At 47.5% G+C, this 17832-nt stretch overlaps 1 protein-coding gene across 1 annotated transcript in view; it reads right to left on the reverse strand.

Annotated features, from left to right (window-relative positions):
- Nucleotides 1–2126: 2126 nt before the first annotated feature.
- Nucleotides 2127–17832, reverse strand: part of Adap2 (ArfGAP with dual PH domains 2) — a 28530-nt gene continuing 12824 nt past the window's right edge. Inside the window, exons 6-11 of the mRNA XM_026780611.1 lie at nucleotides 14716–14862; nucleotides 11419–11502; nucleotides 6884–6946; nucleotides 4987–5064; nucleotides 3894–4122; nucleotides 2127–2547 (exon numbers count right to left, since the gene is read on the reverse strand). Coding sequence (XP_026636412.1) covers nucleotides 2513–2547; nucleotides 3894–4122; nucleotides 4987–5064; nucleotides 6884–6946; nucleotides 11419–11502; nucleotides 14716–14862 — 636 coding nt within the window. The 3' untranslated portion in view covers nucleotides 2127–2512. The remainder of the gene's footprint in view (nucleotides 2548–3893; nucleotides 4123–4986; nucleotides 5065–6883; nucleotides 6947–11418; nucleotides 11503–14715; nucleotides 14863–17832) is intronic.

Below are 17832 nucleotides of genomic sequence, written 5' to 3' on the forward strand. Positions count from 1 at the left end.
TTTTAAGATTTATTTATTTATTATGTATACAACATTCTGCCTCCATGTATGCTCACATGCCAGAGGAGGGCGCCAAATCTCATTACAGATGGTTGTGAGCCACCATGTGGTTGCTGGGAATTGAACTCAGGACCTCTGGAAGAGCAGCCAGTGCTCTTAACCACTGAGCCATCCCTCTAGCCCCTATTTAATCTTTTTCTATCTGTTCTAGTTTGGTCACCACTGTTCCTGGCACAACACAAGCACACGTTCTACCACTGAGCTGTCTTTCCAGCCCCTTCTAGGAAATCTGAGACACTATCTCACCAAGTTGCCTAGGGCGCTCCCAGACTCTCTGGCTCTAGCAGTCCTGCCGAAACCCCTGTCTACATGAGTTTGAAGATGTACCTGCCATGCCCGGCTCCATGGATATTGGATTCCGGAAGGAAAACCTTTGCTTTTCAAGAGTGACAACTGGGCGATTTATCAACTTTTTAATATGAAAATTCAAATCTATATAAAATGATCACAAGTAAGAAAATAAATGCTCATCTACATTTCGCCTGGATTCATCAGTGCTGTGCTCTGTGCAGACAGACATAGATATGTACACATGTGTATGCTATTTGTGTGCATGTCAACATATACTGATCCTTTTTTAGCTGAACCATTTAAAAGTTGGCTGCAGACATCATTTCCATTTTACTTCAGAGTGCATCCCCTAAGAACAGGAACACTTTATACACACACGTGAGTATCACAATTTTACAATACTGTTAGCTGATCTACATCCAGATCCTAATTGCTCTGACATCAATTATGTCCTTTACAGTGGCTTTTAAAAAATCATTTTGTTTTATTTTATGTGTATGGTGTGAGGGTGTCAGATCCCCTGGAACTGGAATTACAGTTGTGAGTTACCAAGAAGGTGCTGGGAATTGAGCCTGGGTCCTCTAGAAGAGCAGTCAGTGCTCTTAATTGCTGAGCCATCTCTCCAACTCCAACGCCTCTCTTTTTAAAATTATTTTTATGATTTTTATGTACACTGCTGCTTTGCCTGAATGTATGTCTGTGTGAGGGAGTCAGATCTTAGAGTTACAAACAGGTGTGAGTTGCCATGTGGGTGCTGGGACTTGAACCTAGGTTCTCTGGAAGAGCACTCAGTGCTCTTAATCACTGAGCCATCTCTCCAGCCTGGCCTTCTCTTATTTTCCCAACTGTATTTGGTTGCCACGTTTTGGTATTGGCTTTTGGGAGGTTTTGTTTGTTTATTTATTATGTATACTGTTCTGCCTGCGTGTATGCCTGCAGGCCAGAAGAGGGCGCCAGATCCCATTACAGATGGTTGTGAGCTACCCCGTGGTTGCTGGGGATTGAACTCAGGACCCCAAGAGCAGCAAGTGCTCTTAACTGCTGAGCCACCGCTCCAGCCCTAATTTGTGGTTTTTGTTTGTTCTCCTTTGAATCAGGGTCTCATTAGCTTTGAGCTCTCTATGGATAATAGCAGAACCTCTGATCCTCTGGGCTCTACTTCCCTAATGCAAAAATTATAGGTACCACTAGTCCTGTCTTTAGTCTGTCTGTCTTTCTTCCCCTCCCCTCTGTTTTGTGAAACAAGTTCTCTCTATATAACTCTGGCTATCGTGGAACTTGATATATAGACCAGGCTGCTCTTGAACTCACAGAGATTTACCTCTCTCTGCCTAAAGGCATGTATCGCCATGTATGGCCAATTTTATCTTTTAATATTGATATTTGAAAAGTCCAGGCTAGTTGTATATCAACATGTAAGTAATATTGAAATATCTTATTATTTCTTCATAGTTAGGTTCAGATTAAACATTTACATTTTTTTCTACTTGCACAATATTGATGCTGAGAGTGTTTTTTATATTGCAATGTCTCTACTCCCTCTCTGTAGATTTTGTTGTTGTTTGCTTGTTTTTGCCTTTGTTTTTCGAAACAAGGTCTTGGGGCTGGAGAGATGGCTCAGTGGTTAAGAGCCTTGTCTGCTCTTCCAAAGGTCCTGAGTTCAGTTTCCCAGCAACCTCATGGTGGCTCACAACCATCTGTAATGATGTCTGGTGCCCTCTTCTGGCCTGCAGACATACACACAGACAGAATATTGTATACATAATAAATAAATATTTAAAAAAAAAAGGTCTTGCTATGCAGCTCAGGCTGCACTTGAACTCCCTGTATGGTCCAAGCTGGCACCAAACTCATGGCACTCCTGCCTCTCCACAGGCATGCATCATTGCACCCTGCTCTCGGTGCAAATATGAGAAAACCTTCAGGTCTTCTAAGCTTGGAGAGCTACATTCTTCTCAGTACCAGCTCCCCAAGACTGGGAAATGTTTGCTGGAAGGATCCTGGGAGCCACAAGATAAACCACACCCTCGATCTTGACAGAGTTCACTGACAGGAGCAACAGCTGCTGGTCTCGGGGCTTCCTTCTGGACAACCAGGGCAGAGGTGAACACTTCTCGGGGATTTCAGGTGCTCGTTGGCCAGCCGACTCTTCCGAGATGGGTCACCTGAGGCCACAGCCACTCTCTGCTGATGTGGCTGCAAGGGAAGCAGGAAGGTGGGTAAGGAGGCGGTGCTAGTGAGATCCTGCTGCAAGGAAGGCGTAGCCAAGGGGACAAAGGTGCCATGACAGAGGGACCAGAGCAACGCTAAGAGCAAAGAGAAACTTTAAATGAGAATAAACAGGAAAAACAGATTGAAGGAGATAGACAGGAGGCAGACACATAGGGAAAAGGGAAGAGGAAAGCAGGGCAGAGACCCAGAGCGTCGGGCCCAGAGAGGACAGAGTGCAAGGTTGAAGTGTGTCCTCAGTTACCTCCTGTGTCCTTGGCTTCGGGAACTGGACAGTGAGTGAAGACAGTTGTGGGTTGGGCTTTTGTTTGTTTTGGTTTTGGTTTTTTGAGACAGAGTTTCACTGTGTAGCCCTGGCTGTCCTGGAACCCAGTGTGTAGCCTAAGCTGGCTTTTAACTCACAGAATTCTACCTGCCTCTACCTCCCAAGTGCTGGGATTAAAGGCAGCACTAGCCTTTAATCACACAAGGATGTGACAGTTTAATTTTTAATTTTTATGTATGAGTGCCCTGCATGAATACCTGCATGCCTGAAGGGGGCACCAGATCCCATTATAGAAGGTTGTGAGTCACCATGTAGTTGCTGGGAATTGAACTGGAGGACCAGCCAGTCTTCTTAACTGCTGAGCCATCTCTCCGGTCTGACAGTTGTGTTTATACTGGTGAGTCTAGGAAGGCACAAGGGCTTCCCCCTGGGACTGTTGGGGTCACCTGTTCAGTCTGTACTTTTCCAAACAGAGAACTTTTTCCTTTCCGCCCCAGAAGCTCGGCTCTGGGCCATTTGCTTCCTCCTGAACTCAGCACATCTCTGCTTTTCTCTGTTGGGGTTGTCAACAAAGGGGAGCAGTCTCCTTGTGACACATGCGGGGTGAAAAGAAGGAGCAGGGGAGGGAGACAGCAGAATAAAGGCTTGAGGACAGGGAGAACACTAAAAATAGCCTTCCTTCTGCGTGGGGAGGAATCCAGAATCCTGGGAGGGCGGCTGGCAGGCCGACCTCTGCTAAGGATACCAGGCCAGCACATATGAGAAAAAGGACAACAGTGTGGTGAATTTGAGAGCTTGGTATTGCCAGCCTGCACAGTTCTGCTGGGGCCAGACTCCGCCTGAAGCTCATGAGGACAGCTGCATAGAGGAACTCGGTGCAGAGGGGACTTTCTGGCAAGAATGTGCAATGCGTGTGCTTTTCTCTGACAGGAAGTAAGGGCAACTCCAAACGCTGAGTCAGGCCTTTCCGGGACCACAGTGACAGAGCCCTTTTCTGCCCTCAACCAAAAGAACCCCCAAGCACACCCCCTCCCCGCCTGCTTCTTACTGAGGAGGTGGAGGGGCGACAGGGGACTGGACAGGACATCCTGCAGACTCTCCAGCCATTCTCGCTGTTCCTTCTCACTGGGGCAGGTGAAGATGAACTTCCGCTCTGGAGTGATGACAGTGAGTCCAACCTTCCAGCGATTCCCTCGGATGCCCCTGGGCAGGTCTTCGCATACTTCATACCCCTGCTCATTGCTTCCCAGGAAAACCTGGCCCTGCTCGAAAGCATCCTGAAAATGGAAGGCTCGTGGTTGGTTATCCAGCCCTGCCAGGCCCAAGGTCAAGCTCAATGAAGAGCGCCATTGCCAGATGTAACTTCAAATTAAAACCTCAAGGATATTGCATACTAGTCTGCTGAAAACACTAACACGCAGAGACTAGACCAGGCACTGGGGACTCAAAGGCTGGATTCTCGCTTTGCTTTAGGCACTGGGGATTGAGCATAGAGTCTCAAACATAATAGTCAAGTCCTCTACTGCTGGGCTTAATCCCCGCCCTCTATCTCTTTTTAATTTTTAATTTTGAGTCTCTCTAAGTTACACAGGTTGGCCTTGAATTTATTCTGAAGCCCAGGAAGTCTTTGAATTTGCAATCCAACTGTCTCAGCCCCAGCTGTGGCTGAGATTACAGACTGGTGCCCCAGCCCCAGCTCAAGTGGTTTACATGTTAGCAACTTGTATACTTATCATGGCCCCTTCTGAGCAAGGCATTCATGGTAAGACAATATTTTGGTCAGAAGGAAAATGCAGCATGGCAAGCTAAGTGCATACCCTGCCCAGGGCATGGCTCTACACTGGCAGGGCTGAGACTAGAGCCCAGACTCCAAGCAAACTGGTTCCTGAGCCCACAAGCCTAACCGCTCTACTCCAGACCTCCTGGTTACAAGGGAGTGGTTGGTTCCACCTTACCTTAAGAGCAGCTGCCAGCACTGAGGATCCTGAACAGAGCTGAGTGAGAATCTGGGGTACAGGCTTTCCTGTTACAGGTTCCCCTGTCCTGGGATTCTGAGAGCTGGCCTTTCTGTATATTCTGAAATCAGCACAAGCCCCTCTGACTGGGGATATGCTAAGGAGGGAATTGGGGATGGCTCTTACCAGAGGATTCTTATAATACAGCAACCTCCTCTCCAAGGGATCCAGAGCAAACCATCTTTTCTTGAAGGGTTCTCTGTGCTGCAAAAGGAGGAACCTCTTTACCAGACTTGGCTAAGCCAGGCACAGAGGTCAGGGCCAGCTCAGAGAACAGGTCGTTGCACTGGTTCTCCAGGCTGATTTCTGCAACCAGACACTGGGAGTGTCTCCCTGGGGCCAGTTCCTGGGCAAGCATACCCTCCCCAGTTTTAGAGCAGGGCTGAGATTGGAGTCCAGCCAAACTGGTTCTAGGGTCCACACGTCTGAACACCTCCTCTGACTCTGGTTTGTTTGTTTGTTTGTTTGGAGACAGAGTCTCACTGTGTAGTGCTGGCTGGTCTGGAACTTGCAGGGATTCCCCCAACGAAAGGAGCCAGCACCTGCTCAGACTCTTGAGGGCTCAGCCCAGTCCTCTGCCCTCACCTCTTTCCTTCCCCTTGCTTTGTTCTGCACTGCTAGGTGCTGCCTAGGAGTGCCGGGGTACTTCCCTCTTTCTCGGACTGTGACAAAGAAGTCTCAGAAAAAGGAAGCCAGGGAAGTCAGAAGTGGCTCCAACTCACAAAGTTGAAAGTGCAGCCTAGGTCAGGGGAGAGAAAGGCCCGAGGCGAAAGCCTGTGTGCCTGGTTTCTGAGGGAAGGAGCCTGTACACCAACCGCCATTTGACCACATTTTCAACTCCTGAGGATTTCTTTCTTTCTTCCTTTCTTTCTCTTTCTTTTTTCTTTATCTTTTCTTTTTCTTTCTTTTTTTTTTTTTTTTGAGACAAGGTTTCTCTGTATTGTCTTATTGTCTTGACTGTCTTGGACCTCATTCTGTAGATCAGGCTGGCCTTGAACTCAGAGATCCACCTGCCTTGCTGGGATTACAGGCACCACCTAGCTCCTAAGGTTTTCTTTTACACTGTCCCCCAACACCTTTCAGGGTCCTCCTAACAGTCATCCTGTAACACATTATGATTGTATTTTTTTTTTAAAGATTTATTTTTTTATTATGTATACAACATTCTGCCTCCATGTATGCCCACACGCCAGAGGAGGGCGCCAGATCTCAGTACAGATGGTTGTGAGCCACCATGTGGTTGCTGGGAATTGAACTCAGGACCTCTGGAAAAGCAGGTGGTGCTCTTAACCACTGAGCCATCTCTCCAGCCCCTTATGATTGTATTTTTACTCTGAACCCAACCTTCCACATGCTAAGCAAGCCCTTTACCTTGAGCTACACACCTTACCCCCACCTCACCTTATTATTTTTTTTATTTTGAGATGGGAGGGGGTGCTCACTAAATGGTGCAGACTGACTTTGAGTTTGTTATGTAGGCCAGGCTAGCTTGCATTCTTCTGCCTCAGCCTAAGAATCTGGGTTTGTACAACCCTTCTCTGGCTCACAGGAAACCCCAGGCTCCTCCCCTCAGGGGCAGCTCCTCTTCCTCCTTAGATAGGAGAGATAATAGCAAAAGCACAGGCCCTGGTGAGGGGGAGGAGACAGGATACAGGGTCAAGTTTTTTTTCAGGCTGTCTCCCTTGCTCTGTCTTGGTGGACTGCCTAGAGCTCAGAGCTGTCTCTCTAGGGGATTCCTACTCAGCACTGCTTTCCCAGGGTTAGCTGAAGTCTAATGGTCACAGAGGAAAGACACTGATGAAGACGATAAAGTGGTACCGGAGGGGAAGAAACCGCGGGAGCAATGCGGGCTTCACACAGCACCCAACTCCTGGTCCCTACTCCGTCCCTCAATACAGAGACCCACAGATTCTGGCATTCTTCCTCTTCCTCTCTCTTCAGCCCTCCTTCCCGCTCCCATCCATGCTTTTCTGCTTTATTGGTGGTTGGGATAGGACCACGTTAAATAATCCAGAAAATTTACCTTTGGACCGGTCTTCTCCATGAAGCCTTGTTTGAGGTAGTTCCTGGTGATGAGAGGCACGAGCTGCAAGGAGAGACAAGGCTGACTCCCTAGTCAGAGCCAGGAGAAGTTTGGAGTAGAGAAGGGAGCGTCCTCATGGCTGATGGATCCTATTTGGAGTGTGTGCTGGGTGTAATACAAATAGTTCAACAAAGCCAGCGCACGAGCCCTGATTCATCTGTAGTTTTCCAGCATGGTGCAGTCATGACTTAAATACTTCGTTCATCCCAGATTATAGATGCAGGCAAGGCTGTCAAGAGACTCACTTGACGACAGGCATGGTGGCGAATACTTTTGACACCAGGACTTGGGAGGCAGAGAGGCAGGCAGATCTTTAAGTTTGAGGCCAGCCTGGTCTACAGAGTGAGTTCCAAGATAGCCAGGGCTACATAGAAAAACCTTATCTCAAACAACCAAACAGAAGAAGAGCAGAAGGAGGGAAAACCCACCTGCCTGCTGTAGCAGGTTCAGGGTACAATCCCTGACCCCCCCTGGGTAGTAGGAGCAGGAGGAGGGAATCCCTACCTATCTGTAGCAGGCTCTGGGTACAATCCCCAACCCCCCTGGGTAGTAGATTTTATCAGCCTCACCAAACTCACTAAGAAACTAGGCCATAGAGATGTGAGTGGAGACTTTGCAGAAGTCACGTGACTGCTAACATACAGAGGTGGGATTCACACTCAGGGTTGGCAGGCAGCAGGCCTGTGTACCATCACACGATGCTGCCGAAATGTAAGGATAGCAGAGCCCTTTGACCAGACGCCCCACCGTGCCAGCTGAGACCTGGTCACAGAATGTGACACAGGCCAAGAAGACGAGATGCCAGGGTGGACAAATAGAGAAAACTCTGGATTGGGCATTAGGAGACCAGAATGTTAGCACCATAGCCTCGACCAGCTGCTACTTGGTAAGGCTTCTGTCTCCATTTCCTGATCTCCACCAGCCCTCACAGCCTGCTTTCCTATGCTCAGAGAAGTTCCCAGAGATTGACCATGTCTTCCTGTGCTTCCTAGAAGTAGGGAAAGGAGAACCAGACAAATCTAGGACTTCAAATGGGAACCTAGATGCCCAGAACAGCAGCAGGATCCCTGGAGTTGCAGGGGCAAACCTGAGGAAGCAAGAGAGAAGTTGCGGCCCACAATGAAAATCTACACTAGAGGGGCTGGAGAGATGGCTCAACGGTTAAGACCTTTGGCTCTTCCAAAGGTCCTGAGTTCAATTCCCAGCAACCACATGGTGGCTCACAACCATTTGTAATGAGGTCTGGTGCCCTCTTCTGGCCTTCAGGCATACACGCAGAAAGAATACTGTATACATAATAAATAAATATTTTTTTTTTTTAAAAAAGAAGATCTACACTAGACTATGCCATTTCTCCTCAGACATAGTCTATAGGATTTATTCTCAAGCCCCTCCCCCCCCAGTGTTCTGTATTCTGAATATGAGCCAGCTCAGGGCTAGTCTAGGCTGAGGGGAGCAAGAGAAACAAGGGAAGCCACATGTTGCCTGGAGTTCCCTTCAGAACTCTTTCCTGTACTTCAGACACTGGCTCAGTCTGTTTTCATGATAGCCTGGAAGGTGGCATGGGGCCATGGTGACATGATGGATGGGCACCCCGAAGCTTAGGGGTGATGTCACTTGCTGGGCAGCACACTGGGCTCTCTGACTCCAGGGACATTTTGTGTACTTTTATCATTTCCTCCCTCCGTTCCTCCTTTCTTTCCTTCTCCCGCCCCCGACACGTTTCCTGTGTATCCCAAGCTGGCCTGACTGTGAGCTCAGTATGTGGCCCAGGCTGGCCTCAAACCTTCAACAACCCTCCCACCTCAGCCTCCAGAGTGATGGGATAATAGGCCACCAAGCCTAGCTTTTCTCCCTTGTATTGAGAACGGGACTCGGGTTCTAACACAAACTAGACAAGCGCTTTACTATTGACCCACACAGCATTTCAGATGAAACCATTACAACCCTGCAAAAAACATTGGTTTCCGGCACCAAATTCTTTTATTTATTTTTTTTTTTCTTTTTCGAGACAGGGTTTCTCTGTGGTTTTGGAGCCTGTCCTGGAACTAGCTCTTGTAGACCAGGCTGGTCTCGAACTCACAGAGATCTGCCTGCCTCTGCCTCCCGAGTGCTGGGATTAAAGGCGTGCGCCACCACCGCCCGGCCTGGCACCAAATTCTTAAGCCACCCTTAAACATAGGGAAGACAAGAAAGAGGGGCAGGCAGGGCAGGGACGGTAAAGGCTGATGAAGGGAACATGGAGGACACTGGTCAAAGACTAACTTCTTCCACACAAGTTAGCAAACATGGGAAGCCAGGCTGGATTAAACAAGACTGAGCACTTGCTCCATCCTCTCTCCTCTGCTGGGTCAGCTGCGGTCAGCACTCTGGACTCACTGAGCCAGCAGCAGCCAGCTGGGGAGGGGGGAGCTGACTAAGCATAGTGACTTCAGCTTTGAGCCCTGACCTTTCAGCCTTGCTGAAACTGTGTCTAGGGAACTTCTCAATGGGTACATCACTAGGCCTGAAGTCGACCCTATCCCAGGAACTCAGTTCCCTGGAAACCCTGGGAACTGAGGAACATTTAGACTTTAATGAAGGCCTAACAGATGAGACTGAGAAAGTACAGGATCAGGCTGAGGAGATGGTCCTGGGGGTAAAATGCTTGCCGTGCTTTGAGCAACAGCGTCCATCAAAAAATCTGAGCATTAGGGGGCTAGAGAGATGGCTCAGTGGTTAAGGGCATTGCCTGCTCTTCCAAAGGTCCTGAGTTCAATTCCCAGCAACCACATGGTGGCTCACAACCATCTGTAAAAGAGGTCTGGCGACCTCTTCTGGCCTTCAGGCATACAGACAGAATATTGTATACATAATAAATAAATAAATAAATATTTAAAAAAAAAATCTGAGCATTAGCCGAGCAGTGGTGGCGCACACCTTTAATCCCAGCACTCGGGAGGCAGAGGCAGGCGGATCTCTGTGAGTTCGAGACCAGCCTGGTCTACAGAGCTAGTTCCAAAACCACAGAGAAACCCTGTCTTGAAAAACCAAAAAAAAAAAAAAAAAAATCTGAGCATTGTTGTGAGTGTGGTAATCTCAGCACTGGGGGGACACAGATAGGAGGGTCCTTTGGTCTCTCTGGCCAGCCATCCTAGCCTGATGGGAGAGCCCAAGCCAATGAAGAGAGATTGTCTCAAGAAAATAAAGGTGGGTGGGCAGCTAAGGAGTGACACATGAGGCTGACTTCCGGCTTACACACACACACACACACACACACACACACACACACACACGAAACCCCAGGATTAAGGCTGATAAGATGGCTTAGTGCACACACAGAATAAATAAACATATGTCAAAACTTAAAAAAGAAAGAAAGGAAAGGAAAGGAAAAAACCCAAGGAAAAGAAAGTTCAGGATTTCAAGTGTGGCGAGTGGACCTGTAATGTCAGCATTTGGGAGGTAGAGGTTAGGAGTTCAAGGTCATTCTTAGTTACTTAGTTAGTTCTGGGCCAGCCTTGATTGTAGAAGATTCTGTCAAAAAGACAGACAGACAGATCCAAGGATCAGCATGGTACCTTTGTCCCTATCACTTAAACAACAATCCTTTTAATTGGAAGCTTAAACGTCCTCGAGGCTGGTGTAGTAGTAGTGAACACCTTTGACCCCAGCACTCAGGAGGCTGAGGCAGGTAGATCTCTGTGAGTTCCAGGCTAGCCTGGTCTACAGAATGAGTTCTAGGCCAGCCTGGGCTACACTGAGACTGTCTTAAATAAACAACACTATCAAAAAAAAAAAAAAACCAAAAAGCAATCCCACATCCTCAATCACAGAACTTCATAGGTAGAGGGAACCTCAAGGAGACGTGGGCCAATGACCATCTTTCTGAAAGAAAGGCCTGTGACCTCTAAGGGTCACATAGCATGTCAGAGACAAAGCATCCATGAGAGCCTAGGCCTACTGACTTAAAACATCATCCTCTGCCCATGTCATTCCAGCTTCTCCATCAGGAAACAGACAGAGGTCCCACTTGTCTAGGGACAATCAAAATGAACTTCTCAGTTTACTGCTACCTTTGCCAGCACAGGCAGATATAATCCTGTGATAAGGAGGGCCCCAATCTTCCCAAGGACAGGGCATCACAGCACACAGTGGGGATAGCCAGGGAAGGGCCTGGTCCATTACTCATGTAACAGGAATGATCACCCAGCCCATTTGCCTGTTCTAAGTAATTACTGTCTAGCAAGAGCTATGAACTGAAATGGGTCAAAAGCACTTTGTCTACAGTATGTAGGGCTCACCTGCACATTGTAGCGGGAGAGTCCCCCTGGGCTTTATACATAAGCCTAGTCTAGCCTCCGAGTATCTTAGGGGTCTCCCTGGGCTTTATACATAAGCCTAGTCTAGCCTCCGAGTATCTTAGGGGTCTGGAGACAGGAAGAAAAAAAGGGAAGGGATGAGAGACTCAGAAGCCAAGCCCACATTTAGCTCACCTCAGACTCCGGGAGATCAGGAAAGGCCAATCTTAGGTATTGCAGGCGGGCCGCACGGAGAGCGTTGAACCAATCCACTATCTCCTGCCAGGGAAAATCCAAAGTACACACAGTGGTGAGATGGGTGGATGTGGAGGACCCTGGCGGCAGGGCCAGAGGCAACACGGCTACAGCACACGCACGTGCGTTCAGCCAACATATGCATCACACAGTCCCATTTAGAGACATCTGGAGAGGACGATGTCAGAGCCCAGGGGGCTGCCCTGAGCTAGTCGGAAGTCACCAACAGGAAAAGCTCCCAGCCACGGAAAAAGACCAGTGTGACCTGCACACATGGCTTAGTATACTTCCCAAAGTTTCTGAGAATCACCTGGATTCCTATTAGGAGACTCCTTGGTGTAGAGTGGGCCTGAGAAGACTCTCGGTGCTGTGGGGACACACATACTTCTTTGGTCTTTGGGTGTGTAGGGGTTACATATAGAGACATTCCTCCATCAGAGAGACTCAGGACCTGGGATGCACATAGGCCACAACTAGATGAACTTTTGTAAGGCCACAGTGAGAGAATACATCCCTCATGACTGTGGGGCAGCATCATCTCACCTGGAGATGGTCCATGGCTTTCTCAGCTGCTCTCTGAGCAGACATCCTTCTCCTTTCTTCATTCACTTTATGGGTATGTGTGAGGGCCTACGTGTACACATGTGCCCCCAAGAGTGTGTGTGCTGCCCGCAGAGGATCGAAGAGAGCCTCGGAACCCTGTGACTGTAGCCATCATGTGAGCACTGGAAACTGAACTCAGGTCTTCTGCAAGAACAGCAAGTGCTCTTAACTGCCGAGCAATCTCTCCAGCCAGACTCTGCCTCTTTTTATAGTATTTTTTTTCCTGGTTTTTCTAGACAGGGTTTCTCTGTAACTTTGGAGCCTGTCCTGGAACTAGCTCTTGTAGACCAGCTGGCCTCGAACTCACAGAGATCTGCCTGCCTCTGTCTCCTGAGTGCTGGGACTAAAGGCGTATGCCACCACCACCCAACTCTTTTTTACATTATTTAGGCAAGCCCGCTACAGCTAATATGTATCTCCAGAGCCCTTTTTACTTTTTTGTTTGTTTGCTTTTGTTTTTTAGATACAGTCATGTAGCCCAAGCTGGCCTCCTCAAACAGCTAAGTAGCAGAGGTTGGCCTTGAACTGCTGATTCTCCTGCTTCACCCTCCCAGGTACTGGGACTGCAGGTGTGCACTACCACACCTTTTATTTTATTGTTATTTTTGATACAGGCTCTTGCCATGTAGCCCACATTTGAACCTTTTTGTGAGCCTCCTACCTCTACCTCCCAAGTACTAGAATTATTATCACCACATCCATCTTTTCTTCAGTTCTTCCTTCCTTTCTGTCTGTCTTTCTCTCTTTTTTCCCTAGAGAAATTTTCCTTTAAAATTTTTACTGAGAAAAAAATTTTTTTACTGAGGCTGGGCATGGGTAGCACACACCTTTAATCCCAGTACTCAGCAGGCAGAGATAGGTAAATCTATATGCGCTTGAAGCCTGCCTGGTCTACATAGTGAGTTCTAGGACAACCAGAGCTCCATAGTGAAACCCTGCCTAAAACAAACCAGAAGAAAACTTATACTGAGACTGGAGGGCTCTGGGGTTGAGAGCACTGGCTGTTCTTGCAAAGGGTCTGGGTTTGGTTCCCAGGACTCACTGGCAGCTTGTAACCATCTGTAATGACCTCTTTTGACCGCCACAGTCAGTGCGTGCACACTGCATGGAGATAATACACACAGACAAAATACCTATATACATAAAACAGCAAAATGAAACACAGGGAAAGATAGTGCCAAGAATGTAATGCAATGTGTCATTTTGCACTGGAACGTCTCCAAGTATTCTAAACACTAAATCTCCTCCGACCTGAGACCTTGCATAAGGACCTGGGTCTGCTATTCCTAAGAGATGCTATCAACCAAGTATCATAACTTAAAATATAAATATAAAGCTATATAAAATGTAAATATATAAACAAATATATTTTGCATATTAAAATATGCATTTATATATATATATAAATAAAATATAAAAATACTCAATAGTCCCTGGTGCACAGAACATGTCCTAGGTTCTGCAGTGCACCTGTCCTGCATGCCTGCCACTCACCCCCCACACTCACATCACCTCGTGCTCCTCCTCCCTCCTGCCCTCCCCCCTCCTTACCTACCACAGACCACCCACCCCATAGGTTAGCTTAGATTCTGGAATAGAGTCTCAGGCATTTCTCCTGTTCAAGTTTTTCTCCTCTGAGAACTGCCGCACCCTGATCCTCAACTCTACACCCTACAAGCTCCACCCTGTCTTGGCTGCAGCAGCTGGACTGTTAGATTTATCAGGCATGCTCTCTCCCAGGAATTTGGGATGAGCAGGCTGAAAGATCTGCTCTGATAGCTATGGTGCCGGACTGTGTGTATGTCTATGTACCACATAAGTGCCTTGTACCCACAGAGGCCAGAAGAGAGCATTGGCTACCCTGGAAGTGAAGTTATAGATTGTTGTGAACCAGCATGTGGGTGTCGGGAACTAAACCTAGGTCCTCTCCAAAAGCAGCAAATGCTACACTGAGCCATTCTTCCAGCCGCAAGGCTCACGAGGTCTTAGGTAACATCGGTCCAGTGTGTGGCACATGGAAAAAAAAGCCCTGGCCCAGTCTAACCACCTTTCCTCCCAAATCACAATCTCCAGCCCTACCTGGACTTGCCATTTCTTCATTTGTTCATTTGATTGTTGTTGTTGTTGTGTGTGTGTGTGTGTGTGTGGTGTGTTGCTGTTGTCTCACTAGGTAGTCCTTGCTGACGTGTAAGTCATTATATAGAACAGGCTGGCCTCAAACTCACAGAGATCCTCCTGATTTTGGGTCCTGAGTGCCAGGGCCTGGTGTGTGCCACCACAAGCCTCAGATTTGCCATTTCTGGCCATGGTCCCCTCCGCTAACTTTTCTCTCTCTGATGACTACACACTGCCCAGCTATTGTGCCAAATAGTACTGCTTAGGCAGCCCAGCTATGTTCCCAGCACTTGAAAGGTTCATCTCCCACATCCCCTCTGCCTTCCGCAGATCTCTGCTGCATTACAAGGTGGAACTAGACAGGGCAAGCAGCAGCAGCCGCAGCCTCAGCAGCCGCAGCAGGGAGGTCTCAGGGGCAGCTGAGTGAACACGCGATGAACTGTGCAGTGGAGGTGGGAGCAGAGCCTAAAGGACTGGGTGCCATGCCGGAGAATGCAGAAACTACTTGAGCCATCTCACCTTCCCACTGTCATGATACACAAAGAGATTCCGGGTGTGGTCCTCTTTCCTGTAGGTGATCTGCAGACCGTGGGGATGTCCTATCTTCTCTGTCTGGAAGGTGGCATTCAAGTCCTTGATGTTGATGACTGCTTTGGGGGCTTTACCCTAGAAGAGAGAAAAGCAGTTCTCAAGATACTGATGGCGATAGGTGCCTTATGCTCGACAAGCCCCCAGTACATAGCCCTGGGTTGCTCTAACCAAAGGCACAGCTGCCCTACCAATAGCCTGTGCTCCTCCTCCTGCCCAGTCACATTGGCTCCTCTGACCTGGAAGCGTCTAGGAAGCCTGTACTGTGGACTTTCACATGTTTCAGCCACAGAAACTTTGCGGGAGGAAATCCACCACTGGCGTGAAATAAACAGGCATGTAGAAGCAGTCGTGGGGGCTCAGAGCACCCGTGACTCACATTCTCTGCGCCTGTCCCTTGGACTCTGAAACACGGTGGAGCACTAAATGATACCAAGGGATCCTGACCAGAGACACGACGTTTCCAAGCCCCTAGACCTGCAGGAGCCACACTGAACTATCTCTCTGCGCCACAGATTGTTTAGACACAATTTCAAATTCCATCCTTAGAATTTCCTCATGGTGCCAGGCAGTGGTGGCACACACCTTTAATCCCAGCACTCGGGAGGCAGAGACAGGCAGATCTCTGTGAGTTTGAGGCCAGCCTGGTCCATAAGAGCTAGTTCCAGGACAGGCTCCAAAGTTACAGAGAAACCCTGTCTCAAAAAACAAAACAAAACAAAAATTTCCTCATGTCAAGTGCTCACGAGCCAGCTCATGAGAACCAGACAGGGCTTACACAGAATTACGTCATCACCAAGGAAAGTTCTACGAAATCTCTCTAGAGGGAAACTTTGGCTGTTGTGTGCGACTGTGGGTACACACGAGCCACAGAACACGTGTGGAAATCAGAGGACAAGAGTCAGTTCTTCCCTCCCACCCTCTGTTCCAGGATTTGAACTCAGACTGCCAGGCTTGTGGGGTACGCCCTTTCACCCACTGAGTCATCTTCCTGACCTGAGCGTGTTGTCTTACCTACAGTTTGCATCCAAGAACCGACCACAAGGAAGTAACTGCATGACTATGCAAACATACGCTAAACGACGTTTGCTGAGGTATTGCAGAGGTAGGTTGCACACATCTTTAATCCCAAAACTTGGGAGGCAGAGGCATGCAGGTGTCTGTGAGTCGGAGACCAGCCTGGTCCACAAAGTGAGTTCCAAGATAGCCAGCACTGTTACACAGAGAAAGCCTGGCTAGAAAGAAATAGACATAAATACGAATATTATATATGAAGCTTATTTGTGAACACATTAAAAATATAGTTATACCAATATTCACTCTTTATTTTGAGTCAGGCTCTCACTATGCAGTCATAGGTGTCTTTGAAATTACAGCGATCCCTCTGCTTCTGACTCCTGAATATTGGGATTAAAGGTGTGTGTCATCATGCCAACCTTCTTTCTAATTTCAAAAGAAATATGACATCACCAGGATGGAGTTACAGTTCAATGGTAAAGCATGTACTGCTTTGGAACAATGTCTATTCTCTATAAATATGCATTACTCCCATTGGTTAATAAAAGAGCTGACTGGCCTATAGCTGGGAAGGATGGGAATGGGTGGGAGAACCAGACTAGGAGGATGCTGGGAAGAAGGGTAGAGTCTGAGGAGCTGTGAGGAGACGCCATGAGATGGGAAGTATGTACACGAGGCAAAGGAGCCTGGGGCAGTAGATTAATAGAAATGGGTGAATCTAAATTATAAGAGCTAATTAGAAATGAGCCTAAGCTATTGGCTGAGCATTTATAATTAATATTAAGTCTCTGTGTGGTTATTTGGGGAATGGCTGGTGGGACAGAAATGTCTGCCTACAATGTTTGCATGAGGTTCTGGGTTTGACCCCTAGCAACACACACACACACACACACGCATATCCCATTACTAAAAGACAATTTCATTACCTGAAGCTTACTCCACCCTTTCTCCTGCATTTCCCACAGGAAGGCAGCCATGAGTTTCAAGCCTATTCTTCTGCTTCCTTTCTCATACTTGTACAAACACACACGTATGCTCATAGGCATGTATCTATGATCAACTTATTGTCCTATGTAGGTTTTTAATTTGCTTTGTGGTACTGGGGACCAAGCACTGGACCTTGAGCTTACTAGACAAGTGTTCTACCCTAAAGGTCACCTCCAGCTCCTTTTCATCATTATTATTTATTTGTGTGTTCATTTATCTATTTGATTTGTGGTACTAGGGACTAATCTAGGGCTTCACTCACTCACTGAGTTCTTTGTTTCTGCTGTTGTTCTTGTTTTATGTTTTGTTTTGGTTTTTTTTTGAGATTGAATTTCTTTGTGTAGCCCTGACTGTCTTGGAACTCACTCCATAGACCAGGCTGGCCTCAAACTCACAGAGATCCACCTGCCTCTGCTTCCTGAGTGCTGAGATTAAAGACATGTGGCACCCCTGCCTGTTCTTTTTTTCTAGAAAGATATTTTTAAGATTTACTTATATTGTTAGAATTATCAGGGTTTTTTGTTTGTTTGTTTGTTTGTTTGTTTGGTTTTGGTTTTTCAAGACAGGGTTTCTCTGTATAGACTTCACTGTTGTGAAACTCACGTTGTAGACCAGGCTGGCCTTGAACTCAGATTCTCCTGCCTCTGCCTCCTGAGTACAAAGATTACGAGTGCTCACTACCACACCAAGCTGCAGCAAGCACTCTTAACCATTGAGTTGTTCTCTAAACCCTAGTTCCTCCCTTTCTATTGTTGGATGGAAGTCTATTCTCCAGTTATGTCATCATTTGTTTAGCTAGTTATACATGGACATTGGTTTTGTTTTTGCTTTTTTTTTTTCAGAATTTAGCTAAAATAAAGTTTCTCCCCCACCTCCCCGTTTTTTTTTATATACTCCACCACCACCCAACTAAATAAAGTTTCTATGAAAAACTTGTTTAAGAAACTTTTTATAGCCGGGCGGTGGTGGCGCACGCCTTTAATCCCAGCACTTGGGAGGCAGAGGCAGGCGGATCTCTGTGAGTTCAAGACCAGCCTGGTCTAC

This window comes from Microtus ochrogaster, chromosome 7, assembly GCF_000317375.1.
Source record: "Microtus ochrogaster isolate Prairie Vole_2 chromosome 7, MicOch1.0, whole genome shotgun sequence".
NCBI classification, from domain to species: Eukaryota; Metazoa; Chordata; class Mammalia; order Rodentia; family Cricetidae; genus Microtus; species Microtus ochrogaster.